The following is a 21,500-nucleotide window of genomic DNA, read 5'->3' as shown; positions in this document are numbered from 1 at the left end:
CTGTATTCATTCCCATTAGTGGTTGCTAATTTTGATAAACAGCAAAATAAAACAAACTTATTAGTTACTATTAGTTGAATGACGGTCTAACTCAGGGGTATTGATGAGGTCCTCAATCCAGCATGTTTCCCATATATTTCTGCTTCAACACACCTGAATCATATTGAATGGAGTGAACAGCCTAACAGGTTCTGCACAAAGATTAATTAGAGTAAATTGTGTTGGAGCAGAGATACATAGAAAACCTGCTGGATTACAGACCTCGCTTGGACAGAATTGAATACCCCTGGTCTAAATAAAGACCATTGAGGCTGCTAAATGAATGACTTGTTTAGGACTGCTGTTTCCAAATTTTCATGTCGTTTCATGTGAATGTTGACAGAATACAGAAGCCTGAGGATTCGTCTTCAACTCACGCCTGTGACATGTGGACAAAGGAGCATGCAGCGGTCTCAAACTCCAGTCCTTCCAGCAGGTTTTTGTTGTTTCTCTGGTCCAGCACGCCTAACTGCAATTAATGGGTCATTGGAAAGAAGTTGACAAGAAGCTGTGTGATCCATTTGATTGAAACGGAAAACCTGCCGGATAGCGGACTGCAAGGACTGGAGTTTGGGACCCCTGATGTAGACAGAGAAGATGTTATTTGGGAAAACTGGGCAGTGTAATAATGGTGCAGTATACTTGCTTTAATCATGTGACTTCTGGCAAACAATGTGGTGGTGAAACAAACCAAAATGGCTCATGTGCATAAAACATTTTCACACACTAGGTACCATACACAGCTTGAGCTACGAGATCACATAGATCTTTACATGTTATCCAAAGGTGAAGCTTTGGAGAGATAGCCTTCAGTTCAGGTACCCAACATCTGGATCAGGCAAAGCTCAGAAGCCTGCAACCTTCAGTGTGTGGGTGAGTTTGGATTAAGATCTTTTATGACAAACCATGTACTGTTACTGCTTGTGTTCATATGCATATTGATGTTTTATTTATAGCATCGCTGCTACACAAGCTTGGTGTAAACAAACCACAAACAGCTGTTTTGTTCCATCATGGCCTAGATTCCTCACAGCAGCCCAGTACACATCTTCATTATCGTAAAGACGGCGAGGACATCCCAGTGAATGAAGCTAAATCATTAATCCCTTCGTCCCTCATCCTGTCTGACATCCACATTCATATTATTATTATTATTTATAAAGAGTAGCTGAAGAAAAAACACCTGATGGACTGGCGACCTGTCCAGGGTGTACCCGCCCCTGCCTCTGATTGCTGGGATCGACTCCAGCTTCCCTGCAACCCTTAACTGGACTAGGTGGTATTGAAAATGAATAATGTGTATGCAGTAAAAAAATTTATCTGAATACTACAATCTTAAACGTGACTGTTTAATATAAATAAAAAAAATGCACATGCATGTTTTATATTAAAAGTTGTTGGCAACATGCCAAACATTGTAGCAGTCTCGAGCTGGCACAAAGCAAAGGGGTACATGACATATGGCACACTTGACGGTGATCTTTGTATGGCAGCGTCTGCATCTCAAGCGGCCAGCGGTGCTGTGTCCTGATCTGTGGACCAGTCTGTGATGAGCGGCATTTGCAGCACCTAAAAGTTGAAGGTCTACAGGGACGATTGGATACCCCACATCTGCCAAGGTTTCCCCGCTGGTGCAAAGGACCCTCCCCTTTGCACCTCCCCTTTAGGGCAGCTCCTTGTGAAGGATGTAGGCATTTACAACAGCAATGTCCATGAAGTGGTAGAAGAAAGTCTTGTACCATTTCTGAGATTTACACAAGGCCTTATTGTATCCTATCCAGGCATCTGATAGGTCCACTCCCCCGATGTACCTAGAAGATCAAGGAAAAGAAGAGAAAATATGTACTAGGCACAAATAGCGGGTCTAAAATACTTATAATGTAGCTATAGGACATACTTGTACTCCTTTACTGCTGGTGGAACAGGGACGTCCTTCGTGGTCCATCAGCCATTTTCACCTCCGACCTTCCTCTGGACTGAGTCCTCTCCATTGGCTGTGTGGACTGTCGAACACAGAAAAACATCTCTTGTGTATCTCCACTGTAGGAACAGGAGGGATTCCTTCCTCAGCCACCGGATACTCCCCTGTGGAGATTTGGAATTCAGGCTGTTTGCTTTCTCTTTGGGAAAGCCTCTCTGGCTGGGTCGGATGGGCCCGCATGCCCAGATCTCCCTCTGAAGCAGATCCAGGAAAAGCGTGGGACTTGTTTAAAAATCATCCACAAACAGTTTATAACCAGTGCCCAGAAGTTGTGTTGACCAGTCGCATGGCAGCTTCACCTTTCCGGCTTTGGTTCTGAGATCCTCCTTTGTAAACAAAAAAGTCCATAGTATGACCGTTGGACAAGTCTGCAAGAACAAAAAGCTTGTCGCCTCTGCGTACGGGCTTGTTCCTCGTGTGTTGATTCAGGCCAATGTGGTGTCGATGCAACCATTTGCTCACCAATAGAAATATTTTGAGTGGATGATAACAGCTTTTGAACGCTTCCCTCAGTTCATTGTAAAGAGGTTTGATATTGCTCAGGCGATCATATGCTGCTGTTCCTCTCTTCTGATCATTAGCAGCATCTTCTGCACTGCTGCTAAGACGCAGGAACCGGTCTATCAGGAGGAACTATTGACCAAAAATGACATGTTTTAGAAATAGAAAGCTATACAGACCCCCCCTTTCGCCAATAATCTGCTGATGAGCAGCGTTTCACACGTCTCATGTTTATGATCAAAGCCATGACACGGAGCATGTCCTGGAAGGAAACATCAGCCGATGACGTAGCCGGTGCCGAGATGTGAGCAGCACCAAAGTTATTTGTGTTCTTACTTATTTTCTGCAGCATGGAGTTGGTGAAAAACAACTGGAACAGCTGCAGCGGTGTGTATGATGTAAAACCAATGAGTGAGGGGCCGGATGAACGAAGGGGTTTGAAGGTGGGCTTTGGAGGTGTGACGTCCTGGACCCCGGTATCATTTCAGCATTTATCAGACTGAGTTTGACTGATGCTGGTGTTGGCTCTCGCTAAAATAAGAAGTGCTAATAGCAGTAATAGCTATGATATCACACGTTACAAAGAAAAAAGTGTTGGCAAAAATACAAAAGAAACAAGTTAAAAATATAATAGAATATTGTCAGGATACAAAGGTGCAGGTAGGATTAAATAATATGTAAGTGGAGTATTTCACAAGTGGTAAAGTTGCTTTAAATGAGTTTTGTATTGCATGTGAAATAGCATCGCACCTGGGTTGCGGAGCAGGTTGTTGCACAGGTAACAGATAACACTGACATCGAGTTGGTGACAGACATGATACAATGAAAAAATAAAGTATTTTTCATTCATTCATTTCATTCATTCATTCAGATAGTGCAGTAAACATATTATACGTCACAAAATGTGGTTTAGTATAGTATCATTAGGAGTTCAGTACTGCAGAGACAGTTCAGTAGTCCGACAGCTTGGGGAAAGTAACTGCCTGTGAGTCTTCTTCATTTATCTCATCCTTGCAAACGTAATGTTTGTAGTTCACAAATTCCTCAATGTAAAGCGAAATCTTCCATCTTGTTCTGGAAAAGCCCCCAGGTCTGCCCACGTTGGCTCGCCAGGCTTTGGATCGTACATGACACTTAACTCATTTAATTTTCTCTGCTGGCAAAAAGCATGCAAGCCTGAATCTATTAAAGAGGTTGAGCTTGGCTGCTGTCTGACTTTTCATTGATTAAACGCACCGTTTGACACACAAGCCACAGAGGCCCAGTCACACTGAATGCAGAGTATTTAATTTTATAATATGTCCCACTGTTGTACTCAGCCAGACCCCGGCTCATTTAGTAGGGGGAAATTAAATGCAGTGTAGCCTTTGGGAATTTAGCTGATATGCTGCTAGATTTTCAATTAATTTGAGGCAGTATGGACCGAAGCCACTCACTGATTAAAAATACGCTGCGCTCTAAAAAAAAAATCTGATTAGCTGTCAAGGAAGAATGTGGACAAATGTTTTCTCCACATTTTTAGATCATTACTGAGTATTTTGAATAGTTTATCAGAAACATTTATTATTTTCTGTTATTCTAGTTAAGTTGAAGTGATCAGCTACATCAATTGATCTTTGCTGATATGAAATGTTGCACTCTTTCGGATGAATTGTCTTATTTTGTGTCATTACGAGATTAAGTTTGCTCTTTTGTACTTACAGCTGCAGATTGTATCGTATACATCCCGGAGACTAAATAATTGATTAGTTCCTCTAATTGCTGTTTAACGGGGCTGCAGCTGGTTGAGCCTCTTGCCCCTTAATGAAGCGGTTGTTAAGCTCAGTTCAGGTCTATTTTCAGCTTAATTGTAAGTATGATGTAGAGCAACCCAGACTTTTGGTTACCATTGGTTACCTGCATCTGTAGGTGGCCCAGTAATGGCTGTGACTCACATACTGCGAGCCTTCACTTTAGTCCTTGAAACGACCCCCTCTTCCTTCCTCTTCTTCTCCTTCTCCTCCTCATCTTCACTGACTCTTATTAAGCTTAAGAAGAAGCACGCCTGCTGCAGCACACACCCACACAGACACACACTTCTGGACAGATGTTGTCATGCACTGCTGCACTGAGCAGAATGCTGTTATATCGTTGTAACACTCAGCATGCTGTTTATGATGTGGTATAGAGGAAGAGTCCGTATTCTCCTCATATTTTGAACCTGCAGTTTATCAATACCTGGATATATTTTCTTTAAAAAAAAAAAAAAAACCAGCTGCCAATCAGATAAATACAGGATGACCCTGTTGGCCCGTAGAGGATTACTGGAAGATGATTTTTGATTTTGGCCCATTCATAACTGTGTCGTTTCTCTCCTCACCACAGCAACTGTCCCTGCTCGCTGGCTGCCGCCCTGGCCAGAGCCACAGCAGACAACCTCCTTCAGACCGACCTCTCCATCCACCACCTCAACAAGACTGTCGAGGATGGAGCTGACCTGTTACCACGTGAGTCCCCGGGGAACCCACGAGACCGCTCTCACATAAATTAGGTCTCTCTCTCACTTCACCCCGCACACATACACGGGCATAAAACCACCAGGGCTTTGTCCCAGTTAAAGTGCATTAAGTGGGCTTCGACCGCTAGAGGGCAGGAAGGAAATTCAAAGACTCACTCGCAGCTGTGAGCCTGGATGTTGCGAGGCCCGGCATTTTTACCGTAAAATGGTCATTAGATTATGTATAATCTAATTCCACTGGAGTCGTCGTCCAAGGACATGTCAGGGAAATCAACGAGGCTATTCTGATTTTCTCCAACAGTCGCCATCGTCAAAAAGCTGCTTTTATAAATAATTCAATGTCATACCATCCATTTTCTAAACCCACTTAATTTAATTCAGGAGTCTATCCCAGCTGTAAGCAGGCACGAGGCAGGATACACCCTGCACAGCTTGCCAGTTCATCACAGGGCCAAACCGGACAAACAAACACTCACACTCGCTCCTAACGGGGATTTTAGAGCCTTAATTGACCAAACATACGTGATTTTGGACTCTGGCAGAGTCGTACCTTGGTACCAAGAGAGAATGTAAACGTGCAAACAAGGCTGCAGCTACGATCTGAAGCAGGAACCTTGTTGCAATGCGAACACCACGTCAGTGTAACGCTGCGGTGCAATGACTTTAGTAAATACCAGCTAACAGACTAATATATACTTAAAATTATTCTCTGGTTACATGTAGCAGTGTTTTTATTTCTGCTGCTTTGAAGAGTGAAACAAACACACAGCGAGAAGATGTTGACATTTCTTGTAGATTTAAAAAAGAAGTTTTTCAGATGTGACCGAGCTGCCAGCTGTTATCTGGACAGATAAAATAAGTCCCTTACTTCGCCATCTCTTTTCTTTTCTTCTCTATGTGAGTTGCTAACGTTATTGTTGTTGCTGCCAGGTGTCAGAGTCTCCATGAAAAATGTTGATAAGCATGTAAAGTGAAGCCCGTCCACTCAGACATAAAGACTAAAATATCTCTAATAATTTGCTAACCTGGTAATAACGAGTTACCAGTAATATAGGTAGTATGGCTTGTTTGATGTGGATGTGGCCACTGTGACGTAATTCATTGGTTTTTATTAAAGCAGCTTGAATAACTGCTCTTATTAGAGCTGAGCTTTTATCTTGTTTTTGTTTTTTTAATCATCTTGGGATTTTTGGAACCAAAAACATTTACCATATTTGGAGGAAGGACAACCGAAAACCACATTAGATGAAAATATGCTTCTTTGTTACCCAAAATATTTTCAACGATTTACATTATTTTTATGACAACTTTCATCTTCAGAAATAACATCAGTTAATATCGTAAACACTTTTTGAATATCAGTGTCGTGGTGGTTGTGAAGTTTATCCCTCTGAGCTCTGCCTGCTCAAAAATGAACATACCCATAAGGAAGTGAGTGTGTGACTATAAATGTTTAGAAGTCATAGCAATGCAAAGCACTTGAGAGATTTGTTCAAATATTTAAATGTTAGTTTATGTATTTTTGGTAGAGAATAAATGAAGATGGCACATTGCACAAAATAAAAAAAAAACATGCTTGTTTAAAAATTCAAATTAGATTAGAGGTCTCCAAAACAGCCACTTTGCTACAGTTTGGCTACATCGCTCCTCAATGAAGCTGAGGGACCTCAGGTTTTTAGCCATTAATGCTTCATTAGCTTCACTTTAAGATCACCTGCCCCTGTCAGGCAGCTGACAGGACACAGTTCAGCACAGATTTAAAAAACACTTCAACAGAAAAAATCACAGAAATCACAGAAAAGGACACAAAGCAGCTTGCAGTTCTCCTCTAGAGTTAGTTATTCAATGTAATTAATGGCGACGCTTCCTGTTTCATGTTTACAGATGTGCATACATCCCCTCTCTGCTGCCACCATACATGTATAGAATCAAATGTGTATTAATCCACCTCAGAAAATAGTCCCAAGCACCTTTTCTGGATCTCTTTGAGGGAAAGCGCTGCTGTGACCAGCTGCTATGCAGAGATGATTCATCTTTTTGTAAAAGCGCTTGTGTGAACTGTTTTCAGAAGGAGCTTTCAGTAGGAGCTGGAGTCCTTTTGACCGAGTGCCAGAAGTAGGGAGAGAAAGTCAAACAGTCATATAAAAAACAAACAAATAAGTTGTTTCTTTGATACTTTTAGCTGACTTGTGAACAGTCAATGCAGAAAACAGCTTTCCAACTAATCTCACTACAATGCAAACTGCTCTTATTAGAGCTGGACTTATGTTTTCAGTCCAGACGCATCTTTATTAGGCACAGATGCTTCAGCTTGTCAGTAGAAATATTAAATCATGTAGTTTGGTTGATTTAATGTCAGGTCTGGTGAACAATGTCCCCATGTTAAATAGTAAATAATCATTTATTTTGGTGAAACTTGCTCTCTAATCTCATTAAAATTCAAAAGAGGTGCATCTTTGAGTAAATGATGAGTACAGAGGATAAGCCTCGTGTTGTGATTTTAATAGACGTGTACTAAAACTAACTTTTCTTTCTCAAAGTCCCATGTTGCATAACGCGATGTTCACATCCTGTTTGCTGTTGCTTCACTGCACTCTCCTGGATTTTTTTTTTCTTTTCTGAAAATTGATGTCAAAAAGCGGCGCTGAAAGTCCTTTATCTGGAGCAAGAAGGAGGGAAAGGGCAGAACAGTCAGTGCTCATAGAGATGTTCACGACTGGGGTCCTGGATTTGATGCGCATGCACTTTTAAAAGCTGGAGCAGTGAGAGTGGCAGCAGGAAGTAGGACAGGGAGTAGTCTGGATTACAGGTGGACAATAAGTGGACAAGGCAAAGACAGCGTATTGTAACCTGCAGCTAGCATTAGTAGGTTAAGCTCCAGTTCTGGCATAGAGTGTCTTTTCCTCCACAAAGATCACTGATGCCACATACAGGCTTGTTTCTGCTCTACACACCTTGGGAAACACGAAAAAAAAAAAGACTTTGAACCTTTACAAACCCTGTAGTACCAAACGGATGCCGACTTCAGACGGTGCCACAGCTTTGTTTGGTGCTATTAAGATACTTCCCCTCAACTTGGACTCAGAAAGCAACAGCCTGCAGAAGCTTAATGAACACACTGCACACCACAAAGAAGTCAAGAGCCTCTTGTCCCTGTGTGTGTGTGTGTGTGTGTGTTAGAGATCGAGTCTGTGAAGCTGGCCCGGCTGGTGTTTAACAGACTGTTTGAGATGTGCTGCCTCTGGCTGAAGGAGCTGCCGTTCCGCCGACGTCCACAGCCGTACTACGAAACGTCCATCCACGCCATCAAGAACATGAGGCGCAAGATGGAGGACAAGCACGTCATCATCCCTGACTTCAACACACTCTTCAACATCCAGGTGAGTGAAACTGGTCCCTGTTGTTTCCAGTAGCATTTAGAAACAGATGCAGGTTGTTTTGTGTGGTTGTGATGAATGATCCGATGTCGGATTGTACCTTTTAACTCACAGTCTGTCTTAAGTTATAACTAAAAACTACAACTCCTCCGAGTATAAGATTAGAAATACAAAATATTTGTACAGAGAAAGTACAAAGTATTACGGTATGTTTTTTTTATAAGTGTAAAATTAGTGTAAAAATGAGCTGAATTGTTTTTCAGTGGATTGAACCTCTTCATTACCGCCACGACGCTGGCGATCCAGTTAATTATTCCTCCTGCTGTATACCTCTGTGTTTATTATCATTTTCCTTTTCATTCTCCTCTGTACCTGAAAACTGTCACACCTGCAGTCATTTGTTTTCTTTAGGTAAAACAAGCTTTCTGTCTTCTTTTCTCCTGACATTTGCTTTTTTTTTTCTTTCTCTCTACGATAAATCTTCACAATCCAAACAAAACTGACTGTTGTTTTCTTAAGTTGCAATAATCATCAGAAACTTTACCTGATTTCATCTCACTAAATCCCTTCCACGATCACTTCAGAGGCTTGGTAACTTGGTGCTGCGGCATTTTCAGGTGAAACCAGATGTCAAACATTCATTTCTGCTTGTTGGGATGGTGATGCTGTTTTCTGACACCTACGAGAGTCACAGTTTGGTTTTACTCTGATTATGAGAAAATAAGCAGTAGCCTGGTTACAGATGTGGGCTTGCATCTGCAGAACCTGGGTGTGACTACCCAGCAGGCCATTAGTGGTGGACCACAGTGGACCCATGAGCAAGACACTCATACCCCACCGCTCCCCGCAACCAACTGCTCCCCAAGCACTGAATCATACTCGATCTTTTAATGTACTGGAGCAAATCTAAGGAATGGGGTCAAACACTGAGCTAATTTCCCAGACTGTTATTATCATGACTGTACAATGATTTCCTTCTTGAGATAATGAAAGAATGAAACTCTTGATTTCATGGAATGAACAAATTATTTAGCTTGCGTACCTCAGACATTAAACAGGAAACTACATGCCAAACCAAGGAAAATACCAAAACTAAAGAAGCTTTCTCACAAGTCGCAGCACAATGATGGGATTTCTGTTAAATGACAGAAAAGTCTTTCACAGTTCATCTGATTACTCTGTATTGATCTTAGGAAAGATACTGATGCAAAAACGCACCTAGACAGAGATGCTTTTATCCAATTAGAGCCTCTTCTTCTCCCTCCCTGCTCCTTGATAAGTGCAAATCAATGGTCGGCAGAGTCTCAGTAAATATTCATGATAGTGTTTTATTGTAAATCTGGGACACAGACTTTCTAAAAAAAAAAAAAAAAAAAGCCACAACAAATAGATTTAAATTTGTTCTTAAATTGTGTTAAAAATGAAAACAAAAGAAAAACTGCGCTAACTGCCAGTATTTTATGTTCATCGTTGTTGGATCTGAGCAGCTCAGCGTTCAGTCGCGTTTGGTGCATTTTCTTTTTCACCATTTTGCAGTCATGATGACGAATATGTGTGTGCTCTGCCTCTCAGGATCAGGAGGAGCAGGCTTTCTTCGCTGTGTTTGATGGCCATGGTGGGGTGGATGCTGCCATTTATGCTGCGAACCACCTCCACGTCAACTTAGTTCATCAGGAATCCTTCAGCCAGGACCCCAGCGAGGCGCTCTACAGAGCCTTCAAGCTCACAGACGAACGCTTTGTGAAGAAGGCCTCACGAGAGGTAACCCTGTCCTTTCAGGACAAAATCCTTCATCATCGTCTGCTGTTTTCTCTGCTACAACGTTCAGTGTTTAACACCCTTTACATTATTGATGCATGTGTGTGTGTGTGTGTGTCAGCACCTGCGCTGTGGCACGACGGGCGTGGTGACGTTCCTGCGGGGACGGACGTTGTACGTGGCCTGGCTGGGAGACTCTCAGGTTATCCTGGTCAGGAGAGGACAGGTGGTGGAGCTGATGAAGCCACATAAACCAGACAGAGAGGTGAGAAACCCATCCTCACACCACAGACACACACCCTGCATTTCTTTACAATCTCATCAGCCGCTTCCCTCGTAAACACTGCTGCCACCGTCACCGTGTGATGTACTCCAGATCATTTACACCGTTTGTACAAAAAGTGAAGAACCATATTTGTGTTTATGGTAAAACGTCATGTAGCGCTGACCTGTTGTCAGCTGGAAAAATGCCTGATAAAACCAACCAGATAAAATATGACACAGAGAATCATGAGGTTTAGAGTTGAGATAAGCTAAATAACAGATTTATAGTTAGGAGAAAAGGAAAATACAACCTTTTTCAAGTCTAACGTTTTTTGTTATGAGGACTTAATAGAAACATATCAGTCCTCATAAGTCTTGAAACCTGGTAAATACCACCTCAGATGAAAATATTACTGTTTTATTGTTTATTCAACAAAAACAGTCAAAATGATGAAGTATTGTGTGAAAGACTACCTTGCTGATGCAGTTCAGCAGCTTGCAGATCCATGTTGAATCATTATCTGCATGTTCTCTGATTGTTGAGGAGGATGTGTGGTCCTCTGTTCCTGGCAGTTTTTCTTGAGTTTGCAGACATTTGTCAATGCAGAGGTCTCTCAGGTTGTATTCTCACATACCTGTAAAAAGTATGTGTGAACACAGTTGGTCTAATTTCTTTTCACCTTGAATGGAGCATCGTGAGTTTTTGGGTTACATTTTGTCTCTGATGCTTCGCTTTGCTTGTGCAACTTACAGTAAACATTTACAACAGTTTGCTGTTTTAGTTGCTTTCCTGTTTATGTAACTGCAACTGATTGGCGGTAGGGAAGGTGGCATTGGCTCAGGTGGTAGAGCTGCTTGTCTTGTGACCTGATGGTCTGCAGTTCAAGTCCTACACTGCTGCAGCCTCAAGGGAGACACAATCGTTCTCTGATTGTTCTCTCTCCAAGCCCTGATAAATGCAGAGGACTGTTTCAGGAAGGGCTTCTGGCATAAAACATGTACCAATTAACCTGTGTGATGGTTTGCTGTGGCAACCCCTTCAGAGGGACAAGTCAAAAGTATCCAGGTAGCAAAGTATCCAGGTGCTGTAGCTGCAAAATAAGCCAAAACAATTAGCCCTCCACACAGGGCCGGATTAAAAATGCACATACCTCTGGGCCCAGAATGTACCAGGGGCCCCCTTCCCAATGCAACATTGTGAAAAGTGTGAATGATACACTGTGAAATGACATTTCTAACATCTCTTAACCAATGGTACCAGTAGCAATACACTAGACACATGACTGGCTTTTATGTACATTTTGTTTCATGTTCAAAATACTGGTGTTTGCCCTACAGGGGTCCCACATGGGTCCCACATGGGCCCCAAGTGGGCGTGGGCCCCTTGGACTGTGTCCAAAATGTCAATTGGATAATCCGGCCTTGCCTCACGACTGCCTGACAGTTATTATGAGATATATGTGCTGCTGTGTCTATAAGCTTCAGATTATGGTCAAACATCTCTGTTTTGGTCTCATGAGTCCAAATCATTCCATACATTTTTATGATGTGAAACTTTACAAACCAAACAGACCTGTAACCCTTCTAAGACTGATGGGCAGTAATAAATGGGCAGTAACTTGCTCTTCTCCTTAGCACTGTGAATGCCAAGACAAACACGGGTTTTGGAGAGGTGCTGAAGACAATGGTTAAAGTGCATTTAACTCATTGGCTGCCAAAGATGTCTTTTGACATCTTTCTGAATCTGAATGGTCACTACCAAAAGACATCTTTTGCTGTTTCTTGATATGAAAAATCAATTTGGCCAGGTGCCCACATCAAAACGTCCTCAAAGTGCGCTCTCTGAGCACGCACCCAACATGTTGAGATGGGCTCCAAGTGTGCACCATGAAGACGCACGCACCTGGCCAAATCGGCCCTCCCACATCTGCTCTCCCAGAACTCAACATCCTGAAAAATGAGTCAAAACGCTCCAAAACGCCGTCAGTACGAGGCTATCTGCTATACCAATGGCTGGCAGCAATGAATTATTTAGTTGCACCTCTTACTCACCCAATCAAAGCCACACTACTACTCAACTTTGACAGAATTTCTCATTGAGGCAGTTCCTAATGGGCTTCCCATCTCTTCTCTGAGCTCTTCCCAGTTAGTGAAAGTCAGTCCAATGTTGACTCTCATTTTTCTCTGGCTCTTTCTCTCTCGCTTCTTCTTTTGCTCTAATAATGTCCTTTTGTACATATATTCTTTAAAATAATCACTCATGGTGTGCCTTTAAGATGACAGGTGTGTTGGTATGTAGTTGGTATCTGACACGATTCTGTAAACCAGTGGTGTCCAAAGTCGGTCCTCGAGGGTCAATGTCCTACGGGTTTTCAATATAGCCCTTTTCCAACAAATCTGACTCACATTAATCGGATCCAATAGCCAATGAAGTTCTGCACAGAAACTGATTAATTTTAGTCAGGTGTGTTGGAACAGTGATATATGGAAAACCTGCAGGATTGCAGCACTCGAGGACCAGAGCTGCATCTTGGTGACATCTTGGAAAAACAAGTTAAGTGCCTTGCTGAGTAACATACAGTATATACTAGATAAGCTGATCGAGATCATCATTACCTGCCATTTTGAGCACACCAAAAAAACAGTAGTACTATCTACCCAAAAACAGCATTTTGACTAAGTGCACATGGAATGACTCATTTGCTGCAGCATGAGCTGATGACCCATCATTGTGTGTCTGCAGGATGAGAAGCAGAGGATTGAGGCTCTTGGGGGATGCGTGATCTGGTTCGGCACATGGAGGGTCAACGGCAGCCTGTCTGTATCCAGAGCAATAGGTACAGTTTTAGTTCTTTTGCATGTTTTTTACCACACTTCCCTGGCATATTTGCTATTTTAGATGAATTTCCTGAAAAAACATGTCATTCTGCTGTTATGACTGCCAACTTGTTGCCTGTGTTGACAGGCGACTCGGAGCACAAGCCCTACATCTGTGGGGATGCGGACCATAGTATTTTCCCATTGGATGGCTCAGAAGACTACCTGATTCTGGCTTGTGATGGTTTCTGGGACACTGTGAGTCCGGATGAGGCGGTGCGGGTGGTCAGCGACCATCTCCAGGAGAACTCTGGAGACACCACTATGGTGGCTCACAAGCTGGTGGCCTCGGCCCGTGATGCTGGTTCTAGTGATAATATAACTGTCATCGTGGTGTTCTTGCGAGACCCTCGCTCTCCACCCCCGACCAGCACTGAGGAGGAAGAGGAGGCTGTGGTGGAGGGACAGGTGGAGGAGGAAGAGGTTGCGGAGGTGGAGGAAGAAGAACAAGAGGAAGAGGAGGAGGAGGAAGATGAAGCAATGAGAGTAGAGCGTGATGGTGGTGAGGGAGGCAGCACTGCGGACATCGGGGGAAAGAGCCGCGGAGGCTGGCCCCTGCAGCAATGCTCTGCCCCCGCTGACCTTGGCTACGAAGACCGAACGGACTCGTTCACGGACAGAACTAGCCTGAGCTTGTTTGGGCCGTCTCTGGAGGGTCGCATCTCTCTGACCCGGAGCTCAAGGAAACCCTTCTTCAGCTTTAGCCCTGACCTCTTCACAGCTTCCAATATGTACCGAGAAGAACGCCCGCTGAGACGCAGGTCCTGTATCCCTTTTCAGGAGCCTGGGATCTCTAGCTTCACGGACCCACTGTGGCCTCAGACGGCCATGCTGTTAGGCCAAGCTGTGAGGCGAAGCCACAGGCGTGGTTACAGTCGTCGCCAATGGGCCCGACGGTGGCCAAGCCGTTCCAGGGAGTTGCTAGGCCTGATACCTTCTGGCGACATGCAGCGCTTCTCCGACTGGAGGCCTGAAGTGGCAGTGCCTCACCTGCCCCTCGATGCCACCATCTGAAGGAGCGACCCAGACCAAACCATCTCTGTCATTACTTCACTCCTCCCATCTGCCCTCCCACCTTTGCCTTCAACAACACGTTTTTCTTTGATAGTAGGTAGTTGTGGCTCCTGCAGTCGTAATGTGATTATTGAATCTCTGTCAGAGAACTGGTATTCTCTGTCCTTACTCCAATTGTTTCTAAATGTAAGCTGGCCCACTAAACACAAGCCCTGCTTGCTCATGCTGTAGGTGAAGCCAAATTGCATCCTCTCCATTGTGACCACTGATCGGTCTATTTGAAGCCAGAGCTGGAAATACTGGATGGTAGGATGGTTTCAGACTGAATGTGAAATCATTTTTAGAGGCAATGTAGCAAAAAGTTTCTGAAAGGACCGCAAAAACGAGTTTATTGCAGGTAGTATAAATATTATTTTAGATGTTTCTCTGGTGGATAAAAGAAAGAAATCAAGTTCCAGATACATTATAAAATTACCTGATATGTTATTAGCTAATAGGTTTTTAGCTGTATTGGAAATGAAGTCTGAAGATGTGTTTAAACGTTTATTTATGTTCCTGGTCACTCCACACTCTGTAGACAAATGTTATTTATTTTGGACAGACTTAAAAAGTTTAACTGGGCAACGTTTGATGCTCAGAAAACAAGAAAAAAAGAAAAAGATAAAGGAAATACAGTACTGGCCCAAAGTATGGACAACTGCTTGTTGCTTTGTGGGGATTTTCTCCCTTTCAGACACAACAGCAAGGATAGAAATTGATATTTTGACATTCTATATTGTGAGTTATTGTCATTTACCAGATTATATACTGTAGTATATACCCCATAAACATGTCTGTAAAGGCTGAAGAAAATGGCCATGATGAAAACTTTGTGAGCTTCTGAAAAGAAACTACATTCTTGTCTGTCACTGTAGCTGGACAGCATAATCAAGACTTCCCTTTATTCTCACTGATATACTTATACAAAAATACACGTAACACTTCTGTGTGCCACTTAGAAATGACCAAACCACCGAACATTTCTCTGCTTCTAAGAGGAACAACAGCGGGATTACTAAACATCATTTTTTCTTTCTCTTCTATTTTAGTATCAACCAGGTGTAAATGCTGGGTGAAGTGACACATAACATCTCCGGTCATGAGACAGATGATGAGAATGTTGAATGACTGAACATTACATTAAGCTCTAATGGCCTATCCTGCCGTTTTCTCCTCTCAGAGATGCTTTGGTGGCAGATGAATAGCATTCTTATGTGAGGCTGGAACAAATGATGCTTCTGGTTTGTAGCACTGGAGGCACATGTTGTTCTGCCCCCTCCCATGCAGTCAATGACCCAGCAATTATCCAGCCACAATTTGTCTACAGATAAAAGCACTTAGTGCCAGATTATAAAAGATTAGAATTCTCTTACCTGAATAAATACGTCATATAGTCCAGTATTCCAGATGGGGATATACTCCTGGGTTAATGGGTTTTAAGTAGGAAGGGTATTTAAAAATATATTTTTGTTATAGTTGTTGCAAAGTATTTGCTTTTACAAAAAAGAGGCTTGATAAAACCACAATTTAATTTCCAGTGAGAATATTTGAAAACCGCAGAATATGTGCCTTACATGCATTTTACCAAGGCCTATTTAACTTTGGATAATTACAAAAGTTATGTCTTAGAGTGAAAATGAAGGAAAAGACTGACTTCACAAACTATTTAAAATGAATGGTTTAACATTTTGGGAAATTTAGTAAAAATTTAGAGTTGAATAAGAGAATCGATATTGTTCGTATTTATTAGATGAATATGAATCTACTACCTGCAACTGATTAACTTACCTCCTTTTAATATACAGATAGATAACCCATGTTCTGTTGCTTCTTATTACAGATTTTATCATCAATACAAAGTCATAATACTTCCACCTAATGTTTTTCCATTTTGCAAATGGCATGTGTAAAATATTTGATTTAACACTTTAAAAAATTAAGTTAAACTTCCTGTAAAAGTAACATTTTTATAAATGTACCACATATTTAAAATAAATTTACCTTGTTGTAATTAATTTATAATTAAATTAAATTCTATATTTGTTTTAGAAGAAATACAAAAAATAATATGAAACTATTATTCCCTTAATTTAAACTTTGAGTTAAATATTTTCACTATGCACAGTTGATTAAACATTATAGCAAAATTAAAAATCTAGCAATTAAATCAATATGCCAATCCTACTTGAATATATACAATTTTTTTCATTAATTCATGGTTAGCATTAAAGTTACCATAATGTTGAAAGTCACTTTATTTAGGATTAGGAGCATTTAACATGTCGCTCTCAAAATTAATAACTTTGTGACCTGCCTTACCAATGAAATGTTTCAAATTTTTTTGTTGACATTTTTTATAAAAAAAAACCACATCTATGCTATACAATGGTAGCTTAGCATAAAGCTAAAGATGTCAAGGCTATCCTGGCTGTACACATGTTTTTCAAAAATGAGAGCTTAGCCTGTTCTCTAGCAGCAAGGCCGGATTATCCAATGGGCATAATGGATGCGGGCCCAGGGGCCCATGCCTACTTGGGGCCCATGTGGAGCAGACACAAGCAGTTTGGACGTGAAACAAAATGTACATAAAAGCCACATAGTTACACAACAGTGTCTAGTGTATTGCTATAGGTACTACTAGCTGAGAGATGTTAGAAATGTCGTTTCACAGTGTGTCTTTCACAATTGTCACAATGTTGCAATGGAAAAAGGGGCCCTGGAACACTTTGGGCCCAAGGGCCTGTGTACTTTTAATCCGGCCCTGTTTGACAGGATATATGATTCCATTTAAATACAATTGAAATTTTTTATTTGAGATATCAGCCACGGATACCTAGGCTAGCTTGGTAGCAATAATTGTTACACAATTACACAAGTAAAAGTGCTAGCTTGAGTTCGTCAAAACACCTTCCAATTTTTTAATTATTAAATTTTTCTTGTGTTCAAATTAAATAGATGTGTTGAATGTGTGAGATCTCATTACATTCTTTCAAAATTCACAAATAGCACTAGCTTACTGACCCGGGAGGCATCTTTACTTGAATAAGAGGTTGGTGCTGTTAACATGATATGCTAAGCTAAACAGTTGCTTTATATGAAGTGGATTCATGTTTATTTTTTTTTCTCTTAGGTTCGTCTAATATCTAAGAGAGCTGCCTCACTTTTATTTGAAAAACAGATTTCCCAAAATGTATCTCTAGGAATAGAAAAAAAATCCTGCACATTTTTTCCTAAGAAGTCACGAGTAACAGAGCAATTTGCAAGTAAATAAAGTTGTGGTGTTAACAGTCTCAACAAAAATACAGCAAATCATCAGCAACTGCAAATAGTGTGTAATCCATTGAGACCATGGCCCCACAGGAGCCTTTATAATGGGATACGTCTCTGATCTGCTCCAGATTGTACAATGGAGTGGTTATCCCCTTTATCAAGTTGAAACCTCCATTCCTGTTCTTCAGTTTTGTCATCAGGTCATAGAAACCATTAAAAACAAACATTTACATCCAAATTTCTATTGTATAGAATTCCTCTTAATGTTTATTCACAAACACATACGTTTCCATCAATTACAAATTTTCCTGTTAATACATATAATGTTAAAATGTCAAATTATTTATGTTTTCTAATGGGATAAGTAGCTACTGATTTGGTCATACTAAAATGTGGAAACACTTTTCCCATACTAAATTTGTAAATTTTATATCTAATTATATTTAATGTCCATAAACAAACTGAACAATGAAATCTTGTCAAATACATGTATTTTGCATTTTCAAGGAGCCTACTTTAATTTTTAAATAACTAAACTCAGTAGATCTTTTTTTTCAACAGAAGCTAAGCCAGACTTGACAGCATTAACATGCTGTTGTTTAATAAGCCATTAACTTTAGGACCTATTTATCATGTAGGGGCCTAAATTTCCCACAGTTCACATGTAGCGACCCACATACATTTTGCTGGCAAACATTAACAAATTTTGAATGAAGTTATAGTTGTTGACATGGTTAAAATGGCTAGCATATTTTTTCAGGTGGAGCTAGCTCATTAGCACAAGCTAATAGTGCTAATATTAGTAAGACTAATTTAATTTAAATTAGTTTAAATGAAAATAATGTCATATTATAATTTAATTTTAAGGTGAATCAGTACCTTTGACAAATATTTTAACTAAGCCCATGATGGATACTAAATCTAAACCAAGAAATTTAATGCGCTAGGCTCATGCTAAAGTTCAAACCAAAGAAGTTAGCAAGTTTGAACCTCTAGCTAATGCTAAAGCTGTTGATCAGAAATCAAATTGCTTTGGTCAATTTTTGCTTGATCTAAAGTAATTAATGTTTAATATTACAGACAATTTAAAGCAAAACTAATAACTGGTTATTTTGTTAAACAAAACTAAGTCAGTAAAACCTAATTTAGTATGATAAACATATTTCACACTATAGAAATGACTTTAAGAAAGTGGTCTGTATGAGTTTGTTGGTATTTTGGTAGATATTTAGTGAAAATTCATTTCGGATCGTACGGGAAAAAAAAACATCTGCGCAAACACAAAGATGATAATGCCAACATAGAGAAGCCAGCTGCCCCATCGTACAGAAATATATATGTGGAAAAACATGCAAGTAAAAGGTTAGCTGCAGCTTTGCATCGTATGGTCACAAGAAATCCTCGGTTTAATTGAAGCAATACATAAACTATAAGAATTTCCCACTGAGAATTAGAAGGGATTAGCAAATTTGGGGGGTCCCTCTGCAGAGAATATTTGTTTCCTCTTTGGGGGCCATTATTCTGTTGCCTCAATTCAGTGACTTGTTTCTTGTTTCTTTAGTTTTGGTTGCTGTTTGGTTGGGTTAACTCCCAGCTTTTAGGAAAAAGAACACGGCTGACCTCACCTGCCACTTGTCCTGTTGATGAGCAAGACGGTGGCAGAGAAACTTGTTGCTCTCCATGTTCCTAACATGTTGCACTAATTAAATCATTTTCATGAGACTTAGTTGCACCCATCTTTCTCCTTAGAACTGATTTATGGGGAGGTTCCTGACTGGGAAACAGATAGTGCTAGTTGTCACATTCACCTAAACAAAATCATGTTGTGTTACTATGTAGTAACCCATTTAGCCTTACATGATAACATTTGCCACAAACAAACACAGTTTAATACAATCATTGCAATTGTGTCTTGTGAGTTTTGAAAAGTTAATAAGGTAAATGTTAAGCTTTCTTTTGTTTGTTTGTTGTTTTGTTTTACAAGATGATGATTGGACACATTACATATCCGTGACGTTGTGCTGGTAATTTTATTGCACATCATTCAGTGAATTTCCACTTGTTTGTAAAAAACCAGGTTCTATAAACTGTGTCCCTACATCCCAGAACACCAAGAAATTCAGATTTTCCTCATGGCCAGATTCCCATCATCTCCTTCACCTCTGCTGCTGTTTTCCTGCAACCACCCTGTGGACTTATCAGTGGAACAGAATGTACCTCATGTCCCAGAATGTGGTGAAGTAGGTCGACATGAGGTGGGATCACTTTTTCTCTTTCTTTTGGAGAGCTGACTTTTAGCGGGGCGTCCAGCTATACGGAATGTACTGTTGTGACTCAAACTAAAAACCACTGGATCTCCTTGTGGATTTATTGCCACCGTGTTTGTCTGGAGAAGCCGAAGAACACGGGCAACAAAAGGAATCACAGTCATTTGAAATATTCACTTAGGCATGGATGTGTATGTATATTATGAATACTAAGTGTAAGTTGAGTGAGTACTGCAGGAGTGTACATAAGATAAATCTGTCTTGTAAATGGATAGTTTTATTCCACGTTCCACAAGGGCATTTAGCCATTTAGCTGGGACACGGTTAACTGTTTAAATGTCCCAGCATCAGACAGAGGTGGAAATGATTTTATGGTTTTACTGAAAATCTCACTGAGTATATAAAGGTGTTGAGCCAGTTTGGCTTTAAGTGGAGTCAATGAAGTCTTGCTATGGCTAATGCTGCTGTTCCCCTCTGCTTTCTCACCCTGACATGACGAACAGTTTCCGAGGAAAAAAATTAAGACATAAATGATCAACTTAAACCCACGGGTGTTCCCAAACTGCAATAGCTACAGTATGTTTCAAAACTGTTCTCACGTTTCCCCTGAAAGTGCTTCAGTAATTGTTGGGATTTCTCCCCAGCTGTGCAGGTGGGGGTTGATTAGTGTGTCATGGCGAAGAAACTGGAGCTGCTGCCTCATTTAGAGCTGCTGTTTTAGATACTAGAGTAGCTGTTTTCTCTATAAAACAGCAGAGTAAAGGGTCAGGATATTGTTCTAATGACAATTATGTTAATATATGAGCTTTGTTTGTTCCAGAGTAGTAATAATACTTACATAATGCAGTAGTTTATGTTTAGTCTCAATACTAAAGTGAGGCAAAAACTGGATCAATAGATTTGCAGTGCTTGATTCACTATTTTAATGTAGAAAATGCATCTTAAGCCTTAATGTGGAGCTAAATACCAAAGTTAATGTTTGCAGTTTTGGCAATTTGTATACTTCAAACAGGAAAACGTGATGCTAAATGTCGACACATTTGCACACATGTCTGTTATAATTTGTCTTTATTATGACAAACCAATCAAGACACAATTCCCAAGGATCACATTGTACAGACTGTAAAAGATAAGGTCGTCTTCTCAAAGTTGAATACAAATTTTAGGGGTTGTTGTTCGTAGTCAGTCACTGCAGAAGTGGGTGGAGATGTACTGGCATTCTGCCTCCTACTACACTAACCAATCTGATGACAAAGCAGACAAATGACTGAACAACAATCAGATTGTACATATTCACATAAAAACAATAAACAGGAGCTGGCCAGTACATTTAAGATAAAGAAAATGGTTTTCTACATTGGAAGGAAATGATCTGTTGCTCTTTATATCCAGATTGTGGGCATTTCTTTAACCATGCTGTGTTTAGCGTGCACATAATAGTCCAGTCTAGCGACTTTACAGATGATAAATAAGGAAAAATAATATAGTTACCACTGATGTGAGACACTGGTATTATTAAAATATTGTGTAAATGAACAGTTGGCATAATTTGAACTAACCTAGACACCAAGTCAGACCTCAAATCCAAATAATTCAGTCACTCAGGATCTTTATTT

The 21,500-nt window shown here is 40.6% G+C and overlaps 1 protein-coding gene across 1 annotated transcript in view; it reads left to right on the top strand.

Annotated features, from left to right (window-relative positions):
* The window catches only part of ppm1e (protein phosphatase, Mg2+/Mn2+ dependent, 1E), a gene marked incomplete at both ends in the record, with an annotated part of 63,282 nt that extends 48,974 nt beyond the window's left edge, over window positions 1–14,308 (top strand). Inside the window, 6 exons of the mRNA XM_079247978.1 lie at window positions 4,886–5,007; window positions 8,199–8,398; window positions 9,968–10,156; window positions 10,275–10,418; window positions 13,161–13,254; window positions 13,383–14,308. Of these exons, the coding sequence (XP_079104104.1) occupies window positions 4,886–5,007; window positions 8,199–8,398; window positions 9,968–10,156; window positions 10,275–10,418; window positions 13,161–13,254; window positions 13,383–14,308 (1,675 nt within the window). The remainder of the gene's footprint in view (window positions 1–4,885; window positions 5,008–8,198; window positions 8,399–9,967; window positions 10,157–10,274; window positions 10,419–13,160; window positions 13,255–13,382) is intronic.
* Window positions 14,309–21,500: the final 7,192 nt, after the last annotated feature.

The sequence above is a fragment of the Telmatherina bonti genome (genome assembly GCF_933228915.1).
Source record: "Telmatherina bonti genome assembly, chromosome: 10".
Taxonomy (NCBI): domain Eukaryota; kingdom Metazoa; phylum Chordata; class Actinopteri; order Atheriniformes; family Telmatherinidae; genus Telmatherina; species Telmatherina bonti.
This window is presented reverse-complemented; position numbering and strand designations above follow the sequence as displayed.